The 22,272-nt window shown below is 34.8% G+C and overlaps 1 protein-coding gene across 3 annotated transcripts in view; it reads right to left on the minus strand.

The window, feature by feature from the left end:
- suox (sulfite oxidase) overlaps positions 1–22,272 on the minus strand; it is a 43,743-nt gene that overhangs the window by 9,179 nt on the left and 12,292 nt on the right. For 2 of the 3 annotated variants that reach the window (XM_061984742.1, XM_061984743.1), the window contains exons 2-3: positions 3,931–4,001; positions 3,703–3,862 (exon numbers count right to left, since the gene is read on the minus strand). In XM_061984742.1, the coding sequence (XP_061840726.1) occupies positions 3,703–3,862; positions 3,931–3,989 (219 nt within the window). In that variant the 5' untranslated portion in view covers positions 3,990–4,001. Of the gene's footprint in view, positions 1–3,702; positions 3,863–3,930; positions 4,014–22,272 lie in introns of those variants that run through there. The other variant, XM_061984741.1, reaches the window with a different exon arrangement.

Consider the following 22,272-nt stretch of genomic DNA (forward strand, 5'->3'; position numbering starts at 1 on the left):
GGAACGTCACCTCGCTGGGGGGGAAGGAGCCTGAGCTAGTGCGCGAGGTAGAGAAGTTCCGGTTGGATATAGTCGGACTCACCTCGACGCACAGCAAGGGCTCTGGAACCAGTTCTCTCGAGAGGGGCTGGACTCTCTTCCACTCTGGCGTTGCCAGCAGTGAGAGGCGACGGGCTGGGGTGGAAATTCTTGTTGCCCCCCGGCTCAGAGCCTGCATGTTGGAGTTCAACCCGGTGGACGAGAGTGTAGCTTCCCTCCGCCTTCGGGTGGGGGGACGGGTCCTGACTGTTGTTTGCGCTTACGCGCCAAACAGCAGCTCAGAGTACCCACCCTTTTTGGATTCACTCGAGGGAGTACTTGAGAGTGCTCCCCCGGGTGATTCCCTCGTTCTACTGGGGGACTTCAACGCTCATATTGGCAACGACAGTGAAACCTGGAGAGGCGTGATTGGGAAGAATGGCCGCCCGGATCTGAACCCAAGTGGTGTTTTGTTATTGGACTTTTGTGCCCGTCACGGATTGTCCATAACGAACACCATGTTCAAGCATAAGGGTGTCTATATGTGCACTTGGCACCAGGACACCCTAGGCCGCAGTTCTATGATCGACTTTGTAGTTGTGTCATCGGATTTGCGGCCTCATGTTTTGGACACTCGGGTGAAGAGAGGGGCGGAGCTTTCTACAGATCACCACCTGGTGGTGAGTTGGCTGCGATGGTGGGGGAGGATGCCGGACAGACCTGGCAGGCCCAAACGCATTGTGAGGGTTTGCTGGGAACGTCTGGCAGAGTCTCCTGTCAGAGAGAGTTTCAATTCCCACCTCCGGAAGAACTTTGAACATGTCACGAGGGAGGTGCTGGACATTGAGTCCGAGTGGACCATGTTCCGCACCTCTATTGTCGAGGCGGCTGATTGGAGCTGTGGCCGCAAGGTAGTTGGTGCCTGTCGTGGCGGTAATCCTAGAACCCGTTGGTGGACACCGGCGGTGAGGGATGCCGTCAAGCTGAAGAAGGAGTCCTATCGGGTTCTTTTGGCTCATGGGACTCCTGAGGCAGCGGACAGGTACCGACAGGCCAAGGGTGTGCGGCTTCAGCGGTCGCGGAGGCAAAAACTCGGACATGGGAGGAGTTCGGGGAAGCCATGGAAAACGACTTCCGGACGGCTTCGAAGCGATTCTGGACCACCATCCGCCGCCTCAGGAAGGGGAAGCAGTGCACTACCAACACAGTGTATGGTGCGGATGGTGTTCTGCTGACCTCGACTGCGGAAGTTGTGGATCGGTGGAGGGAATACTTCGAAGACCTCCTCAATCCCACCAACACGTCTTCCTATGAGGAAGCAGTGCCTGGGGAATCTGTGGTGGGCTCTCCTATTTCTGGGGCTGAGGTTGCTGAGGTAGTTAAAAAGCTCCTCGGTGGCAAGGCCCCGGGGGTGGATGAGATCCGCCCGGAGTTCCTTAAGGCTCTGGATGCTGTAGGGCTGTCTTGGTTGACAAGACTCTGCAGCATCGCGTGGACATCGGGGGCGGTACCACTGGATTGGCAGACCGGGGTGGTGATTCCTCTCTTTAAAAAGGAGAACCGGAGGGTGTGTTCTAACTATCGTGGGATCACACTCCTCAGCCTTCCCGGTAAGGTCTATTCAGGTGTACTGGAGAGGAGGCTACGCTGGATAGTCGAACCTCGGATTCAGGAGGAACAGTGTGGTTTTCGTCCTGGTCGTGGAACTGTGGACCAGCTCTATACTCTCGGCAGGGTCCTTGAGGGTGCATGGAATTTGCCCAACCAGTCTACATGTGCTTTGTGGACTTGGAGAAGATATTCGACCGTGTCCCTCGGGAAGTCCTGTGGGGAGTGCTCAGAGAGTATGGGGTTTCGGACTGTCTGATTGTGGCGGTCCGCTCCCTGTATGATCAGTGTCAGAGCTTGGTTCGCATTGCCGGCAGTAAGTCGGACACGTTTCCGGTGAGGGTTGGACTCCGCCAAGGCTGCCCTTTGTCACCGATTCTGTTCATAACTTTTATGGACAGAATTTCTAGGCGCAGTCAAGGCGTTGAGGGGATCCGGTTTGGTGGCTGCAGGATTAGGTCTCTGCTTTTTGCAGATGATTTGGTCCTGATGGCTTCATCTGGCCAGGATCTTCAGCTCTCACTGGATCGGTTCGCAGCGGAGTGTGAAGCGACTGGGATGAGAATCAGCACCTCCAAGTCCGAGTCCATGGTTCTCGCCCGGAAAAGGGTGGAGTGCCATCTCGGGGTTGGGGAGGAGATCTTGCCCCAAGTGGAGGAGTTCAAGTACCTCGGAGTCTTGTTCACGAGTGAGGGAAGAGTGGATCGTGAGATCGACAGGCGGATCGGTGCGGCGTCTTCAGTAATGCGGACGCTGTATCGATCCGTTGTGGTGAAGAAGGAGCTGAGCCGGAAGGCAAAGCTCTCAATTTACCGGTCGATCTGCGTTCCCATCCTCACCTATGGTCATGAGCTTTGGGTTATGACCGAAAGGACAAGATCACGGGTACAAGCGGCCGAAATGAGTTTCCTCCGCCGGGTGGCGGGGCTCTCCCTTAGAGATAGGGTGAGAAGCTCTGTCATCCGGGGGGAGCTTAAAGTAAAGCCGCTGCTCCTCCACATCGAGAGGAGCCAGATGAGGTGGTTCGGGCATCTGGTCAGGATGCCACCCGAGCGCCTCCCTAAGGAGGTGTTTAGGGCATGTCCGACCGGTAGGAGGCCACGGGGAAGACCCAGGACACGTTGGGAAGACTATGTCTCCCGGCTGGCCTGGGAACGCCTCGGGATCCCCCGGGAGGTGCTGGACGAAGTGGCTGGGGAGAGGGAAGTCTGGGCTTCCCTGCTTAGGCTGCTGCCCCCGCGACCCGACCTCGGATAAGCGGAAGAAGATGGATGGATATATATATATATATATATATATATATATATATATAAATATAAGAGATGTCCGATAAATGCTTTAAAATGTAATATCGGAAATTATCGGTATCGGTTTCAACCTACCGATTTTCCCAAGAGACTCCCGAATTTCAGTGCCCCTCCCGAAAATCTCCCGGGGCAACCACTCTCCCGATTTCCACCCGGACAACAATATTGGGGGCGTGCCTTAAAGGCACTACCTTTAACGTCCTCTACACACGTCCGCTTTTCCTCCCTACAAACAGCGTGCCGGCCCACTCACATAATATATGCGGCTTTTACACACACACACAAGTGAATGCAACACATACTTGGTTAACAGCCATACAGGTCACACTGAGGGTGGCCGTATAAACAACTTTAACACTGTTACAAATATGGGCCACACCCAAAAAAAATGACAAACACATTTCGGGAGAACACATAAACACAACAGAACAAATACCCAGAACCCCTTGCAGCACTTACTCTTCCGGGACACTACAATATACACCCCCCCGCTACCACCAAACCCCGCCCCCCCCCCATCTCCCGAATTTGGAGGTCTCAAGGTTGGCAAGTATGCTCTAGTATACTCTGGACTGAAGCTGTGTGCCTTCATTGTTTTTGTAGCTGTTGTTTTGAGGGATGTTTTTATTTAAAAAAAAAAAAAAAATATATATATATATATATATATATATATATATATATATATATATATATATATATATATATATAAATATATATCACAAACAGTTTTTAAAATTTCCAAATAGCGTCATTGACATGGCGATCTGACCTGGTGGTGGTGCAGACCATAAGCCAGAACGGCTCCTGTCCCAGCCAGCACACCCGCGAAGGCCTGCTTCCAGCCAAGAGCGTGTCCACCATGTTGGGACCTCTGCTCATCACGGCTGCTGCTGCTCGCCAGACGAAGCGCACGCGGCCACTCTTGGCCTCTGAACAAATGAAGACAAGGTCACAAGCAGTGGAGAACTCAGGGTGGGCCAAAGCCAGACCACCTTACCTTTGAGGAGCCAGACCACCACATGGAGTCAGACCTCGGCAGCGTCGAAGCAGCAGCATGGCATCGATGTTCTGTGGAAACATGGAGAAACACTTTCTTCCTACAGGAAATGCACTTTCATGAAGTCGCACACCTGGAACAGATGTCGCTAAATGTGGCGAATGTCATGACTCTGGTGCAAGGTCATCATTTCATCTCTTTTGTGTTTTAAACATCGCAGACAGGATGTCCAATCATAGACTTATTGTTTGAATCATTGAATCTTTCATAGATTAATTGTTAAAATGTTTCACCAGTCATAGATTTATTGTTAGAATCTTTCACCATTCATAGATTTATTGTTTGAATCTTTGAATCTTTCACCAGTCATAGATTTATCGTTTGAATCTTTCACCATTCATCGATTTATTGTTTGAATCTTTGAACAGTCATAGATTTATCGTTTGAATCTTTCACCATTCATAGATTTATTGTTTGAATATTTCACCATTCATAGATTTATTGTTTGAATCTTTCACCAGTTAAAAATGTATTGTTTGAATCTTTCACCATTCATAGATTTATTGTTTCAATCTTTCACCAGTCATAGATTTATCGTTTGAATCTTTCACCAGTCATAGATTTATCGTTTGAATCTTTCACCATTCATAGATTTATTGTTTGAATCTTTCACCAGTAATAGATTTATTGTTTGAATCTTTCATCATTCATAGATTTATTGTTTGAATATTTGAATCTTTCACTAGTCATAGAGTTATTATTAAAATGTTTCATCAGACATAGATTCATTGTTAGAATATTTCACGAGTCATAGATTTATTGTTTGAATCTTTCACCATTCATAGATTTATTGTTTGAATCTTTCACCAGTCATCGATTTATCGTTTGAATCTTTCACCATTCATAGATTTATCGTTTGAATCTTTCATCAGTCATAGATTTATCGTTTGAATCTTTCACCATTCACAGATTTATTGTTTGAATCTTTCACCATTCATAGATGTATTATTTGAATCATTCATAGACTTATTGTTTGAATCTTTCACCAATCATAGATTTGTTTGAATCTTTGAATCGTTCACCATTCATAGATGTATTATTGTTTGAATCTTTCACAGAGGTATTGTTTGAATCGTTGTATCTTTTACCATTCATAGATGCATTAATTGAATCTTTGAATCATTCACCATTCATAGATTTATTGTTGAACTATTTCATAGATTTATTGTTTGAATCTTTCATAGATTTATTGTTTGAATCTGTCAACCAGTCATAAATTTATTGTTTGAATATTTCACCATTGATATACTTGTTTGAATTTTTTAATTATTCATAGATTTATTGTTTGAATCTTTCATAGATTTGTTTGAATCTTTAAATCATTCATATATTGTTTGAATTTTTGAATCATTCATAGATTTGTTTTAATTTTTCATAGATTTATTGTTTGAATATTTCATAGATTTATTGTTTGAGTCTTTCACCAGTCATAGAGTTATTGTTTGAATCTTTGAATATAGATTTATTGTTAAAATTTTTCACCATTCGGATTTATTGTTTGAATCTTTCACCATTCATATATTTATTGTTTGTATCTTTTAATCTTTCACCAGACATAGATTTATCGTTTGAATCTTTCACCATTCATAAATGTATTGTTTGAATCTTTCACCAGTCAAAGATTTATTGTTTGAATCTTTGAATCGTTCACCATTCATAGATTTATTGTTTCAATCTTTCACCAGTCATAGATTTATCGTTTGAATCTTTCACCAGTCATAGATTTATCGTTTGAATCTTTCACCATTCATAGATTTATTGTTTGAATCTTTCACCAGTAATAGATTTATTGTTTGAATCTTTCATCATTCATAGATTTATTGTTTGAATATTTGAATCTTTCACTAGTCATAGAGTTATTATTAAAATGTTTCATCAGACATAGATTTATTGTTAGAATATTTCACGAGTCATAGATTTATTGTTTGAATCTTTCACCATTCATAGATTTATTGTTTGAATCTTTCACCAGTCATCGATTTATCGTTTGAATCTTTCACCATTCATAGATTTATCGTTTGAATCTTTCATCAGTCATAGATTTATCGTTTGAATCTTTCACCATTCACAGATTTATTGTTTGAATCTTTCACCATTCATAGATGTATTATTTGAATCATTCATAGACTTATTGTTTGAATCTTTGAATCTTTCACCAATCATAGATTTGTTTGAATCTTTGAATCGTTCACCATTCATAGATGTATTATTGTTTGAATCTTTCACAGAGGTATTGTTTGAATCGTTGTATCTTTTACCATTCATAGATGCATTAATTGAATCTTTGAATCATTCACCATTCATAGATTTATTGTTGAACTATTTCATAGATTTATTGTTTGAATCTTTCATAGATTTATTGTTTGAATCTGTCAACCAGTCATAAATTTATTGTTTGAATATTTCACCATTGATATACTTGTTTGAATTTTTTAATTATTCATAGATTTATTGTTTGAATCTTTCATAGATTTGTTTGAATCTTTAAATCATTCATATATTGTTTGAATTTTTGAATCATTCATAGATTTGTTTTAATTTTTCATAGATTTATTGTTTGAATATTTCATAGATTTATTGTTTGAGTCTTTCACCAGTCATAGAGTTATTGTTTGAATCTTTGAATATAGATTTATTGTTAAAATTTTTCACCATTCGGATTTATTGTTTGAATCTTTCACCATTCATATATTTATTGTTTGTATCTTTTAATCTTTCACCAGACATAGATTTATCGTTTGAATCTTTCACTATTCATAAATTTATTGTTTGAATCTTTCACCAGTCAAAGATTTATTGTTTGAATCTTTGAATCGTTCACCATTCATAGATTTATTGTTTCAATCTTTCACCAGTCATAGATTTATCGTTTGAATCTTTCACCAGTCATAGATTTATCATTTGAATCTTTCACCATTCATAGATTTATTGTTTGAATCTTTCACCAGTAATAGATTTATTGTTTGAATCTTTCATCATTCATAGATTTATTGTTTGAATATTTGAATCTTTCACTAGTCATAGAGTTATTATTAAAATGTTTCATCAGACATAGATTTATTGTTAGAATATTTCACGAGTCATAGATTTATTGTTTGAATCTTTCACCATTCATAGATTTATTGTTTGAATCTTTCACCAGTCATCGATTTATCGTTTGAATCTTTCACCATTCATAGATTTATCGTTTGAATCTTTCATCAGTCATAGATTTATCGTTTGAATCTTTCACCATTCACAGATTTATTGTTTGAATCTTTCACCATTCATAGATGTATTATTTGAATCATTCATAGACTTATTGTTTGAATCTTTGAATCTTTCACCAATCATAGATTTGTTTGAATCTTTGAATCGTTCACCATTCATAGATGTATTATTGTTTGAATCTTTCACAGATGTATTGTTTGAATCGTTGTATCTTTTACCATTCATAGATGCATTAATTGAATCTTTGAATCATTCACCATTCATAGATTTATTGTTGAACTATTTCATAGATTTATTGTTTGAATCTTTCATAGATTTATTGTTTGAATCTGTCAACCAGTCATAAATTTATTGTTTGAATATTTCACCATTGATATACTTGTTTGAATTTTTTAATTATTCATGGATTTATTGTTTGAATCTTTCATATATTTGTTTGAATCTTTAAATCATTCATATATTGTTTGAATTTTTGAATCATTCATAGATTTGTTTTAATTTTTCATAGATTTATTGTTTGAATATTTCATAGATTTATTGTTTGAGTCTTTCACCAGTCATAGAGTTATTGTTTGAATCTTTGAATATAGATTTATTGTTAAAATTTTTCACCATTCGGATTTATTGTTTGAATCTTTCACCATTCATATATTTATTGTTTGTATCTTTTAATCTTTCACCAGACATAGATTTATCGTTTGAATCTTTCACCATTCATAAATTTATTGTTTGAATCTTTCACCAGTCAAAGATTTATTGTTTGAATCTTTGAATCGTTCACCATTCATAGATTTATTGTTTGAATCTTTCAGATGTATTGTTTGAATCGTTGAATCTTTCACCATTCATAAATGTATTGTTTGAATGTTTCACCATTCATAGATTCATTGTTTGAATCGTTCACCATTCATAGATGTATTATTTGAATCTTTTACCATTCATAGATGTATTATTTGAATCTTTTACCATTCATAGATGTATTATTTGAATCTTTGAATCATTCACCATTCATAGATTTATTGTCTGAATCTTTCATAGATGTATTGTTTGAATCTTTCACCAGTCATAGATTTATTGTTTGAATCTTTGAATCATTCATAGATTTATTGTTTGAATCTTTCACCATTGATAGATTTAGTGTTTAAATATTTCATAGATTTATTGTTTGAATCTTTCACCATTCATAGATTTATTGTTTAAAATATTTAAACAATAAATCTATGAATGGTGAAAGATTCAAATATTCAAACAATAAATCTATGAATGGTGAAAGATTCAAACAATAAATCTATGACTGGTGAAAGATTAAAATATTTAATCTTTCACCAGTCATAGATTTATCGTTTGAACCTTTCACCATTCATAAATTTATTGTTTGAATCTTTCACCAATCATAGATTTGTTTGAATCTTTTATAGATGTATTGTTTGAATCGTTGAATCTTTCACCATTCATAAATGTATTGTTTGAATCTTTCACCATTCATAAATGTATTGTTTGAATCTTTCACCATTCATAGATTTATTGTTTGAATCGTTCACCATTCATAGATGTATTATTTGAATCTTTTACCATTCATAGATGTATTATTTGAATCTTTGAATCATTCACCATTCATAATTTATTGTTTCAATATTTCATAGATTTATTGTCTGAATCTTTCATAGATGTATTGTTTGAATCTTTGAATCATTCATAGATTTGTTGTTTGAATATTTTAATCATTCATAGATCTATTGTTTGAATGTTTCATAGATTTATTGTTTGAATCTTTCAACCAGTCATAGATTTATTGTTTGAATCTTTCACCATTCATAGATTTATTGTTTGAATTTTTGAATCATTCATAGATTTATTGTTTGAATCTTTCATAGATTTGTTTGAATCTTTGAATCATTCATAGATTTATTGTTTGAATCTTTGAATCATTCATATATTGTTTGAATCGTTGAATCATTCATAGATTTATTGTTTGAATCTTTCACCATTGATAGATTTATTGTTTAAATCTTTCATAGATTTATTGTTTGAATCTTTCACCATTGATAGATTTGTTGTTTGAATCTTTCACCAGTCATAGATTTATTGTTTGAATCTTTCATAAATCTATTGTTTGAATCTTTGAATCCTTCATAGATTTGCTTGAATCTTTCATATATTTATTGTTTGAATCTTTCATAGATTTAGTGTTTGAATCATTCATAGTTTTAGTGTTTAAATCTTTCATAGATTTATTGTTTGAATCTTTCACCAGTCATAGATTTATTGTTTGAATTTTTGACCAGTCATAGATTTATCGTTTGAATCTTTCACCATTCATAGATTTATTGTTTGAATCTTTCACCATTCATAGATTTATTGTTTGAATCTTTCACCAGTTAAAAATGTATTGTTTGAATCTTTCACCATTCATAGATTTATTGTTTGAATCTTTCACCAGTCATAGATTTATCGTTTGAATCTTTCACCAGTCATAGATTTATCGTTTGAATCTTTCACCATTCATAGATTTATTGTTTGAATCTTTCACCAGTAATAGATTTATTGTTTGAATCTTTCATCATTCATAGATTTATTGTTTGAATATTTGAATCTTTCACTAGTCATAGAGTTATTATTAAAATGTTTCATCAGACATAGATTTATTGTTAGAATATTTCAAGAGTCATAGATTTATTGTTAGAATATTTCACGAGTCATAGATTTATTGTTTGAATCTTTCACCATTCATAGATTTATTGTTTGAATCTTTCACCAGTCATCGATTTATCGTTTGAATCTTTCACCATTCATAGATTTATCGTTTGAATCTTTCATCAGTCATAGATTTATCGTTTGAATCTTTCACCATTCACAGATTTATTGTTTGAATCTTTCACCATTCATAGATGTATTATTTGAATCATTCATAGACTTATTGTTTGAATCTTTGAATCTTTCACCAATCATAGATTTGTTTGAATCTTTGAATCGTTCACCATTCATAGATGTATTATTGTTTGAATCTTTCACAGATGTATTGTTTGAATCGTTGTATCTTTTACCATTCATAGATGCATTAATTGAATCTTTGAATCATTCACCATTCATAGATTTATTGTTGAACTATTTCATAGATTTATTGTTTGAATCTTTCATAGATTTATTGTTTGAATCTGTCAACCAGTCATAAATTTATTGTTTGAATATTTCACCATTGATATAATTGTTTGAATTTTTTAATTATTCATAGATTTATTGTTTGAATCTTTCATAGATTTGTTTGAATCTTTAAATCATTCATATATTGTTTGAATTTTTGAATCATTCATAGATTTGTTTTAATTTTTCATAGATTTATTGTTTGAATATTTCATAGATTTATTGTTTGAGTCTTTCACCAGTCATAGAGTTATTGTTTGAATCTTTGAATATAGATTTATTGTTAAAATTTTTCACCATTCGGATTTATTGTTTGAATCTTTCACCATTCATATATTTATTGTTTGTATCTTTTAATCTTTCACCAGACATATATTTATCGTTTGAATCTTTCACCATTCATAGATTTATTGTTTGAATCTTTCACCAGTCAAAGATTTATTGTTTGAATCTTTGAATCGTTCACCATTCATAGATTTATTGTTTCAATCTTTCACCAGTCATAGATTTATCGTTTGAATCTTTCACCAGTCATAGATTTATCGTTTGAATCTTTCACCATTCATAGATTTATTGTTTGAATCTTTCACCAGTAATAGATTTATTGTTTGAATCTTTCATCATTCATAGCTTTATTGTTTGAATATTTGAATCTTTCACTAGTCATAGAGTTATTATTAAAATGTTTCATCAGACATAGATTTATTGTTAGAATATTTCACGAGTCATAGATTTATTGTTTGAATCTTTCACCATTCATAGATTTATTGTTTGAATCTTTCACCAGTCATCGATTTATCGTTTGAATCTTTCACCATTCATAGATTTATCGTTTGAATCTTTCATCAGTCATAGATTTATCGTTTGAATCTTTCACCATTCACAGATTTATTGTTTGAATCTTTCACCATTCATAGATGTATTATTTGAATCATTCATAGACTTATTGTTTGAATCTTTGAATCTTTCACCAATCATAGATTTGTTTGAATCTTTGAATCGTTCACCATTCATAGATGTATTATTGTTTGAATCTTTCACAGATGTATTGTTTGAATCGTTGTATCTTTTACCATTCATAGATGTATTAATTGAATCTTTGAATCATTCACCATTCATAGATTTATTGTTTGAATCTTTCATAGATTTATTGTTTGAATCTGTCAACCAGTCATAAATTTATTGTTTGAATATTTCACCATTGATATACTTGTTTGAATTTTTTAATTATTCATAGATTTATTGTTTGAATCTTTCATAGATTTGTTTGAATCTTTAAATCATTCATATATTGTTTGAATTTTTGAATCATTCATAGATTTGTTTTAATTTTTCATAGATTTATTGTTTGAATATTTCATAGATTTATTGTTTGAGTCTTTCACCAGTCATAGAGTTATTGTTTGAATCTTTGAATATAGATTTATTGTTAAAATTTTTCACCATTCGGATTTATTGTTTGAATCTTTCACCATTCATATATTTATTGTTTGTATCTTTTAATCTTTCACCAGACATAGATTTATCGTTTGAATCTTTCACCATTCATAAATTTATTGTTTGAATCTTTCACCAGTCAAAGATTTATTGTTTGAATCTTTGAATCGTTCACCATTCATAGATTTATTGTTTGAATCTTTCAGATGTATTGTTTGAATCGTTGAATCTTTCACCATTCATAAATGTATTGTTTGAATCTTTCACCATTCATAGATTCATTGTTTGAATCGTTCACCATTCATAGATGTATTATTTGAATCTTTTACCATTCATAGATGTATTATTTGAATCTTTGAATCATTCACCATTCATAGATTTATTGTCTGAATCTTTCATAGATGTATTGTTTGAATCTTTCACCAGTCATAGATTTATTGTTTGAATCTTTGAATCATTCATAGATTTATTGTTTGAATCTTTCACCATTGATAGATTTAGTGTTTAAATATTTCATAGATTTATTGTTTGAATCTTTCACCATTCATAGATTTATTGTTTAAAATATTTAAACAATAAATCTATGAATGGTGAAAGATTCAAATATTCAAACAATAAATCTATGAATGGTGAAAGATTCAAACAATAAATCTATGACTGGTGAAAGATTAAAATATTTAATCTTTCACCAGTCATAGATTTATCGTTTGAACCTTTCACCATTCATAAATTTATTGTTTGAATCTTTCACCAATCATAGATTTGTTTGAATCTTTTATAGATGTATTGTTTGAATCGTTGAATCTTTCACCATTCATAAATGTATTGTTTGAATCTTTCACCATTCATAAATGTATTGTTTGAATCTTTCACCATTCATAGATTTATTGTTTGAATCGTTCACCATTCATAGATGTATTATTTGAATCTTTTACCATTCATAGATGTATTATTTGAATCTTTGAATCATTCACCATTCATAATTTATTGTTTCAATATTTCATAGATTTATTGTCTGAATCTTTCATAGATTTATTGTTTGAATCTTTGAATCATTCATAGATTTATTGTTTGAATATTTGAATCATTCATAGATCTATTGTTTGAATGTTTCATAGATTTATTGTTTGAATCTTTCAACCAGTCATAGATTTATTGTTTGAATCTTTCACCATTCATAGATTTATTGTTTGAATTTTTGAATCATTCATAGATTTATTGTTTGAATCTTTCATAGATTTGTTTGAATCTTTGAATCATTCATATATTGTTTGAATCTTTGAATCATTCATAGATTTATTGTTTGAATCTTTGAATCATTCATATATTGTTTGAATCGTTGAATCATTCATAGATTTATTGTTTGAATCTTTCACCATTGATAGATTTATTGTTTAAATCTTTCATAGATTTATTGTTTGAATCTTTCACCATTGATAGATTTGTTGTTTGAATCTTTCACCAGTCATAGATTTATTGTTTGAATCTTTCATAAATCTATTGTTTGAATCTTTGAATCCTTCATAGATTTGCTTGAATCTTTCATATATTTATTGTTTGAATCTTTCATAGATTTAGTGTTTGAATCATTCATAGTTTTATTGTTTAAATCTTTCATAGATTTATTGTTTGAATCTTTCACCAGTCATAGATTTATTGTTTGAATTTTTGACCAGTCATAGATGTATTGTTTGAATCTTTCACCATTCATATATTTATTGTTTGAATCATTCATAGACTTATTGTTTGAATCTTTGAATCTTTCACCAATCATAGATTTGTTTGAATCTTTGAATCGTTCACCATTCATAGATGTATTATTGTTTGAATCTTTCACAGATGTATTGTTTGAATCGTTGTATCTTTTACCATTCATAGATGTATTAATTGAATCTTTGAATCATTCACCATTCATAGATTTATTGTTTGAATCTTTCATAGATTTATTGTTTGAATCTGTCAACCAGTCATAAATTTATTGTTTGAATATTTCACCATTGATATACTTGTTTGAATTTTTTAATTATTCATAGATTTATTGTTTGAATCTTTCATAGATTTGTTTGAATCTTTAAATCATTCATATATTGTTTGAATTTTTGAATCATTCATAGATTTGTTTTAATTTTTCATAGATTTATTGTTTGAATATTTCATAGATTTATTGTTTGAGTCTTTCACCAGTCATAGAGTTATTGTTTGAATCTTTGAATATAGATTTATTGTTAAAATTTTTCACCATTCGGATTTATTGTTTGAATCTTTCACCATTCATATATTTATTGTTTGTATCTTTTAATCTTTCACCAGACATAGATTTATCGTTTGAATCTTTCACCATTCATAAATTTATTGTTTGAATCTTTCACCAGTCAAAGATTTATTGTTTGAATCTTTGAATCGTTCACCATTCATAGATTTATTGTTTGAATCTTTCAGATGTATTGTTTGAATCGTTGAATCTTTCACCATTCATAAATGTATTGTTTGAATCTTTCACCATTCATAGATTCATTGTTTGAATCGTTCACCATTCATAGATGTATTATTTGAATCTTTTACCATTCATAGATGTATTATTTGAATCTTTGAATCATTCACCATTCATAGATTTATTGTCTGAATCTTTCATAGATGTATTGTTTGAATCTTTCACCAGTCATAGATTTATTGTTTGAATCTTTGAATCATTCATAGATTTATTGTTTGAATCTTTCACCATTGATAGATTTAGTGTTTAAATATTTCATAGATTTATTGTTTGAATCTTTCACCATTCATAGATTTATTGTTTAAAATATTTAAACAATAAATCTATGAATGGTGAAAGATTCAAATATTCAAACAATAAATCTATGAATGGTGAAAGATTCAAACAATAAATCTATGACTGGTGAAAGATTAAAATATTTAATCTTTCACCAGTCATAGATTTATCGTTTGAACCTTTCACCATTCATAAATTTATTGTTTGAATCTTTCACCAATCATAGATTTGTTTGAATCTTTTATAGATGTATTGTTTGAATCGTTGAATCTTTCACCATTCATAAATGTATTGTTTGAATCTTTCACCATTCATAAATGTATTGTTTGAATCTTTCACCATTCATAGATTTATTGTTTGAATCGTTCACCATTCATAGATGTATTATTTGAATCTTTTACCATTCATAGATGTATTATTTGAATCTTTGAATCATTCACCATTCATAATTTATTGTTTCAATATTTCATAGATTTATTGTCTGAATCTTTCATAGATTTATTGTTTGAATCTTTGAATCATTCATAGATTTATTGTTTGAATATTTGAATCATTCATAGATCTATTGTTTGAATGTTTCATAGATTTATTGTTTGAATCTTTCAACCAGTCATAGATTTATTGTTTGAATCTTTCACCATTCATAGATTTATTGTTTGAATTTTTGAATCATTCATAGATTTATTGTTTGAATCTTTCATAGATTTGTTTGAATCTTTGAATCATTCATATATTGTTTGAATCTTTGAATCATTCATAGATTTATTGTTTGAATCTTTGAATCATTCATATATTGTTTGAATCGTTGAATCATTCATAGATTTATTGTTTGAATCTTTCACCATTGATAGATTTATTGTTTAAATCTTTCATAGATTTATTGTTTGAATCTTTCACCATTGATAGATTTGTTGTTTGAATCTTTCACCAGTCATAGATTTATTGTTTGAATCTTTCATAAATCTATTGTTTGAATCTTTGAATCCTTCATAGATTTGCTTGAATCTTTCATATATTTATTGTTTGAATCTTTCATAGATTTAGTGTTTGAATCATTCATAGTTTTATTGTTTAAATCTTTCATAGATTTATTGTTTGAATCTTTCACCAGTCATAGATTTATTGTTTGAATTTTTGACCAGTCATAGATGTATTGTTTGAATCTTTCACCATTCATATATTTATTGTTTGAATCTTTGACCAATCATAGATTTATTGTTTGTATCTTTGAATCTTTGACCATTCATAGATTTATTGTTTGAATCTTTGAATATAGATATTTTGTTTGAATCATTCACCATTCATATATTTATTGTTTGAATCTTTCACCAGTCATAGAGTACTAGACCTCCTGAGTACTACTACATGTGGAGTACTAGTCCTCATGAGTACTACTACATGTGGAGTACTAGTCCTCCTGAGTACTACTACATGTGGAGTACTAGTCCTCCTGAGTACTACTACATGTGGAGTACTAGTCCTCCTGAGTACTACTACTACATGTGGAGTACTAGTCCTCCTGAGTACTACTACATGTGGAGCAGTGTTGGCGCTAAAGCACTTTTTGTGTCTTTTTATGCATTGAAATCAGAAAGGACGCGAAATTCCGGATTTAAAAAAATTTTTTACAGGATTTTCGCTTTCCGCCGGCGTTTTGTTTACTGGATTATCTGGGCTGTACGGTTGAGCGCACCCACCTGAATGCTTTTAAAGTGTTGGAAGGGGTGATAATGGTCTTAAATCGAAGATGTCAGAAAAGCTGTCATTCTGTATGATTTTAGCCAATTTAAATAACTATGTTGCTTTTGAACATCCCATGTACAAGTGAATGAAGGGCATTATTACTCAACAGCCATGCCGTATAAACATCGCCAACACGGTCATAAACATGTGCCATATTGTGAAACCAAACTAAACAAAAACGATGACAAACACATTTCGGGAGAATATTTGCACCGCAACACAACATAAACACAACAGAACAAATACCCAGAATTCCCTGCAGTACCAACTCTTCCGGGACGCTACACTATTTTATTTGGTACAAGGTGTAATTATAAGTGTGACCAGTAGATCGCAGTCAAACATAAGAGATAAGTAAACACCAACATTTTAAATGTTCCATTTAGGGCTGCAACAACTAATCGATTAAATCGATTTAAATCGATTATTAAAATAGTTGGCGATTAATTTAGACATCGATTCGTTGGATCTATGCTATGCGCATGCGCAGAGGCTCCTTTTTATTTTTCTTATAAACCTTTATTTATAAACTGCAACATTTACAAACAGCTGAGAAACAATAATCAAAATAAGTATGGTGCCAGTATGCTGCTTTTTTTCAATAAAATTGTTGGGAACTCGCATGGCTGCCGTTTTTGTGACCCCAAGATGCAAGAACCAGGAGGACGATGAGCAGGTAAGATGACTTTAATTATCATCAACAGAGAAATGAAGCAGTCTTGCAAACAACAGTTCCAACATAAAGAGTTATCATCGAGCACTGAAGAGTGCTCGAGACAAGGCATACATGTTGATTGGCCGCAGGTGTGGACCAGCTGCCAATCAACAGCAGGTGTGTGAATAAACAGTGCTCAGCGGAACAAGCAGGAAGTGGAAACCAAAATAAGAGCACTGATAGGAAGTAAATACAAACACGAGGAAACAAACAGAAATGAAGTGACACATCGTCACAAAAATACTGGAAAGGATAGAAATGTAGTTTGTCTCTTTTATCCGATTATTAATCGAAGTAATAATCGACAGATTAATCGATTATCAAATTAGTTGTTAGTTGCAGCCCTAGTTCCATTGAAAATATAGAACATTACACACGGCGCTCAAAAATCTATCAAAATGTTTTAGTAGTAAATGTTTTAGTGCCATTTCTAATATAAAGTAGTGTAAAGTTCTTAAACTGGCCATAAAAGTGCTAAAACATACCGGTGTAGTGAGTTTACATAATTCACCCAAGGAACTTTAGACGGTTTTTCACAGGACACATTTCCGGTGTTGTTGTTTCCGGATGAGGAGATGCTGCTCTGTTGTTGATTGAAGTAAAGTCTGAATGTCATTAAAACAGTTAACTTCTTCCACTCCCGTCCTTGCACGCTACACCGCTACAACAAAGATGACGGGGGAGAAGACACTGTTGAAGGTGGGCCACGTAAATAAGACCACCCACAAAACGGCGCATCCTGAAGCGACTGTTAGAAAGCGTCTTGAAGATGATTTGTAAAACATCATCTATGCAACATTTTGACCAAAGAACCACTATTACATGTTATGTAGACCAGTGGTCCCCAACCACCGGTTCGGGGACCGGTACCAGTCCGTGACGCATATGCTACCGGGCCGCACAGCAACATTAATTGTGTGAATGCTTTAAGACATGGGTGTCAAACTCTGGCCCGCCGTGTAATTTCACTTGGCCCTTGAGGCGATATCAAATTAACACTAGAGCTGGCCCGCCGATTATATACAGCAGCGGTGCCGCGGTAACACCGCATTCACCGCTAATTGTCATACTTGCCAACCCCCCCGGGAGACTCCCAAATTTCAGTGCCCTTCCCGAAAATCGTCACGTCCGCTTTTCATCCAGTCCAACGAGTGCTGGCCCAGTCACATAATATGCGCGCCTTCTGCACGCACACACAAGTGAATGCAATACATACTTGATCAACAGCGATACAGGTTACACTGAGGGTGGCCGTATAAACAACTTTAACACTGTTAGAAATATACGCCACACTGTGAACTCACACCAAACAAGAATGACAAACACATTTCGGGAGAACATCCGCACTGTAACACAACATAACACAACAGAACAAATACCCAGAATCCTTTGCAGCACTAACTCTTCCGGGATGCTACAAGGTGTGTGTGTGTGGGGGGGCGGGGTTTGGTGGTAGCAGGGGTGTATATTGCAGCCCGGAAGAGTTAGGGCTGCAAGGTGTTCTGGGTATTTGTTCTGTTGTGTTTTTGTTGTGTTACGGTGCGGATGTTCTCCCGAAATGTGTTTGTCATTCTTGTTTGGTGTGGATTCACAGTGTGGCGTATATTTCTAACAGTGTTAAAGTTGTTTATACGGCCACCCTCAGTGTAACCTGTATCGCTGTTGATCAAGTATGCTTGCATTCACGTGTGTGTGCGTACAGAAGCCGCACATATCTTGTGACTGGGCCGGCACGTTGCTAGAATGAATGAAAAGCTGACGTGACGACAGCTCGTAGAGGACGTTAAAGGCAGTGCCTTTAAAGCACGCCCCCAAGATTGTGGTCCGGGTGGACTACGAGATATAATGACTGATGAACACCTTCGTTCAATAATGAAGGTTGCCTCAGCTCAAAGCCTGAGCCCCGACATTAATGAACTAGCATCCAAGAAAAGATGGCAGGTATCTGGCTTGAGCACATCAGAATAGATCAGTGTGTTGCAAACTGAGCAGTTTAAAGCCCTGAATGGTTGGTTTATTCATTGTTATTTTATTTTCAAATTTATTAGGCTGTGGAAAAAGTTAATGTTGATATTTACCTCAGAAGGCTGCAAATAGAAAAGAGGCATTCATTTTTTATTTAAATTGTATTTGATATGCCATTGATATTTTTTTATTATTATTTTTATTATTATTTGAAACTTGATTTTGCATGTCACTATAAAGTTATATAAGCCTTGCTTGTTCAATATTCAATGCAAAACGTGTTTGGGTCCCTATTAAAAGGTTAATTTGTTCAACCTTGGCCCGCGGCTTTGTTCAGTTTTAAATTTTGGCCCACTCTGTATTTGAGTTTGACACCCCTGCTTTAAAGGCATTCACACAATTAATAGTGAAGTGAATTATATTTATATAGCGCTTTTTCTCTAGTGACTCAAAGCGCTTTACATAGTGAAACCCAATATCTAAGTTACATTTAAACCAGTGTGGGTGGCACTGGGAGCAGGTGGGTGAAGTGTCTTGCCCAAGGACACAACGACAGTGACTAAAATGGCGGAAGCGGGGATCAAACCTGGAACCCTCAAGTTGCCGGCACGGCCGCTCTACAAACCGAGCGATACCGCCCCTTCTACACCAAAATTCATCTATTTTTATTCAACTTCTTCTTCTTCTTCTCCAGATTTTGGCGCACTCTACCTTCCACTTTTTTCATCCGATTCAAACCATTCCAATCGTTGACATATTCCCAAAATTCCCAGAATTCCAGGTTTTCCGGAAAATGTATCCCATTCAAAATGAATTGGCCATTTTTCAAATTTACACATTTTTCAACCGATTCAAACCATTCCACCTTCAACATATTCCACTCATCTGGACATTGAAACTATAATTTTTTCAAGTTAAAAAAAAAATTCCAGTTTTTTTCAAACCCTTTTTTGACCCTTTTTTCTAGCAACTATTCCTTCCACGTTTTTCAACCCATTTCAAATTCCGGGAATTCCTTAATACCATTTCTCAATTAAAGATGTTACTACTTCAACATTTCTCGACCAATTTGAAAAATTCCAACACCAACCATTTCTTCTTCTTCTTCTGTCATGTGTCTAGATTTTCAGCTCTGTTGAGGCGAGCCAGGTCAACGTGTCATCGTCCAGGTCAATCAGACCTTGTTCGCCATTTGGTGGACGGTGTTTGGGGCAACTAGTTACTATATGCTCTACTGTCTGGACTGGGTCCCCACATTCGCAGGAGGCATCTTCCGCAAGTCCCCACCTCTTCATCGTTGCTCCGTAGCGTCCGACGCCGGTCCTCAACCATTTCAACTCATTCTGAAGATTCAATTGTTTTTGCATTTTCCAAAAAATTCCCTCTTTTCCCGAAATCCCCAAATTTCCATGAAATTCCCATTGAAAAGAATGGGACATTTTTCAAAGTTCCACAACTCCCACTTCAAAATATTCAGCCTGTTCAAGAATTGTGTGCTCCCTTTCAAAAACTGTAAAAAAAATCCCAGATTTACAAGAATTCTCAGTTTTTAGGGACATTGTCCCCATTCCAAATGAATTATCCATTTTTCACTCTTTCACAATTCCAACATTTTTCAACCTATTCAAAATATTCCACCTTCAACATATTCCACTCATCCTGGACATTCAAGCTAAGTCTTTCCCAAATTCCAAACCAAATTCCGGTTTTCCTGGAAATTCAAATGCTTCAACATTCAAAACATTCCAACATTGAAACTATTCTTACATTCATACTTCATTCTGTCAGCATTGGAGTATTCACATGCAATTCCTTCAGGAATTGCCTCATCTAGTTAATTTATAAACTACCGCATTTTCTCCGACTTAACTTTCAGATTGTTGCCAAAGGCTAATTTTGTTGTTGTTGTTATCTGCCACACATAGAAAGCTGGTCCGTGAAAGTAATGCATACATTAAACCGGTCCCTGGTGGAAAAAAGGTTGGGGAACCCTGATGTAGACCACAAGGAAGTCTTTTACATTTACAAAAAAATAATAATAATATGACTCCTTTAATGCGCCTTATAATCCGGTGCGCCTAATATGTGAAAAAAGATTAAAAATAAGCAGTGCGCCTTATAATTCGGTGCGCCATATGGTCCGGAAAATACGGTATATTTGCCGGGTCAAATTATTCATGATTTATTATTGGTCGACTTGTAAGTAATGCACTTTCCGGTACAGTTTCTTAAATTTTGATTCACCGAAAGTTTAATTGATCACAAATACTGCATTTTTTTTCTTTTGTGTTATTTGTTTAATGATTTAAGTAACGTTTATGACAACCTTTTTCCAAAACACAAAATAGAATGTGAGATATAACGGGATAATGCATACATTTATAATTTGTTTTCAAAACGGTTACAAAAAATGGGACCCCATACATTTACTGTGGGACCCCATTTTTATGATTTGATGGGGTCCCTGGGACCCCGTTTTGAAGATTCATAGCGCCAACACTGATGTGGAGTACTAGACCTCCTGCCTACTACTACATGTGGAGTACTAGTCCTCCTGAGTACTACTACATGTGGAGTACTAGACATCCTGAGTACTACTACATGTGGAGTACTAGTCATCCTCAGTACTACTACATATGGAGTACTAGTCCTCCTGAGTACTACTACATGTGGAGTACTAGACATTCTGAGTACTGCTACATGTGAAGTACTAGTCCTCCTGAGTACTATTACATGTGGAGTACTAGACCTCCTGAGTACTGCTACATGTGGAGTACTAGACCTCCTGAGTACTGCTACATGTGGAATACTAGACATCCTGAGTACTACTACATGTGGAGTACTAGACATCCTGAGTACTACTACATGTGGAGTACTAGTCCTCCTGAGTACTACTACATGTGGAGTACTAGACATCCTGAGTACGACTACATGTGGAGTACTAGTCCTCCTGGGTACTACTACATGTGGAGTACTAGTCCTCCTGGGTACTACTACATGTGGAGTACTAGACCTCCTGAGTACTGCTACATGTGGAGTACTAGACCTCCTGAGTACTACTACATGTGGAGTACTAGACATCCTGAGTACTACTACATGTGGAGTACTAGTCCTCCTGGGTACTGCTACATGTGGAGTACTAGACCTCCTGAGTACTACTACATGTGGAGTACTAGACCTCCTGAGTACTACTACATGTGGAGTACTAGTCCTCCTGGGTACTACTACATGTGGAGTACTAGACTTTGACACAATCTTTAAACCATCTTCAATAAACACTCCACAATGGTCCACAAGTTTTTTT

This window comes from Nerophis lumbriciformis, linkage group LG23 (genome assembly GCF_033978685.3).
Source record: "Nerophis lumbriciformis linkage group LG23, RoL_Nlum_v2.1, whole genome shotgun sequence".
NCBI classification, from domain to species: Eukaryota; Metazoa; Chordata; class Actinopteri; order Syngnathiformes; family Syngnathidae; genus Nerophis; species Nerophis lumbriciformis.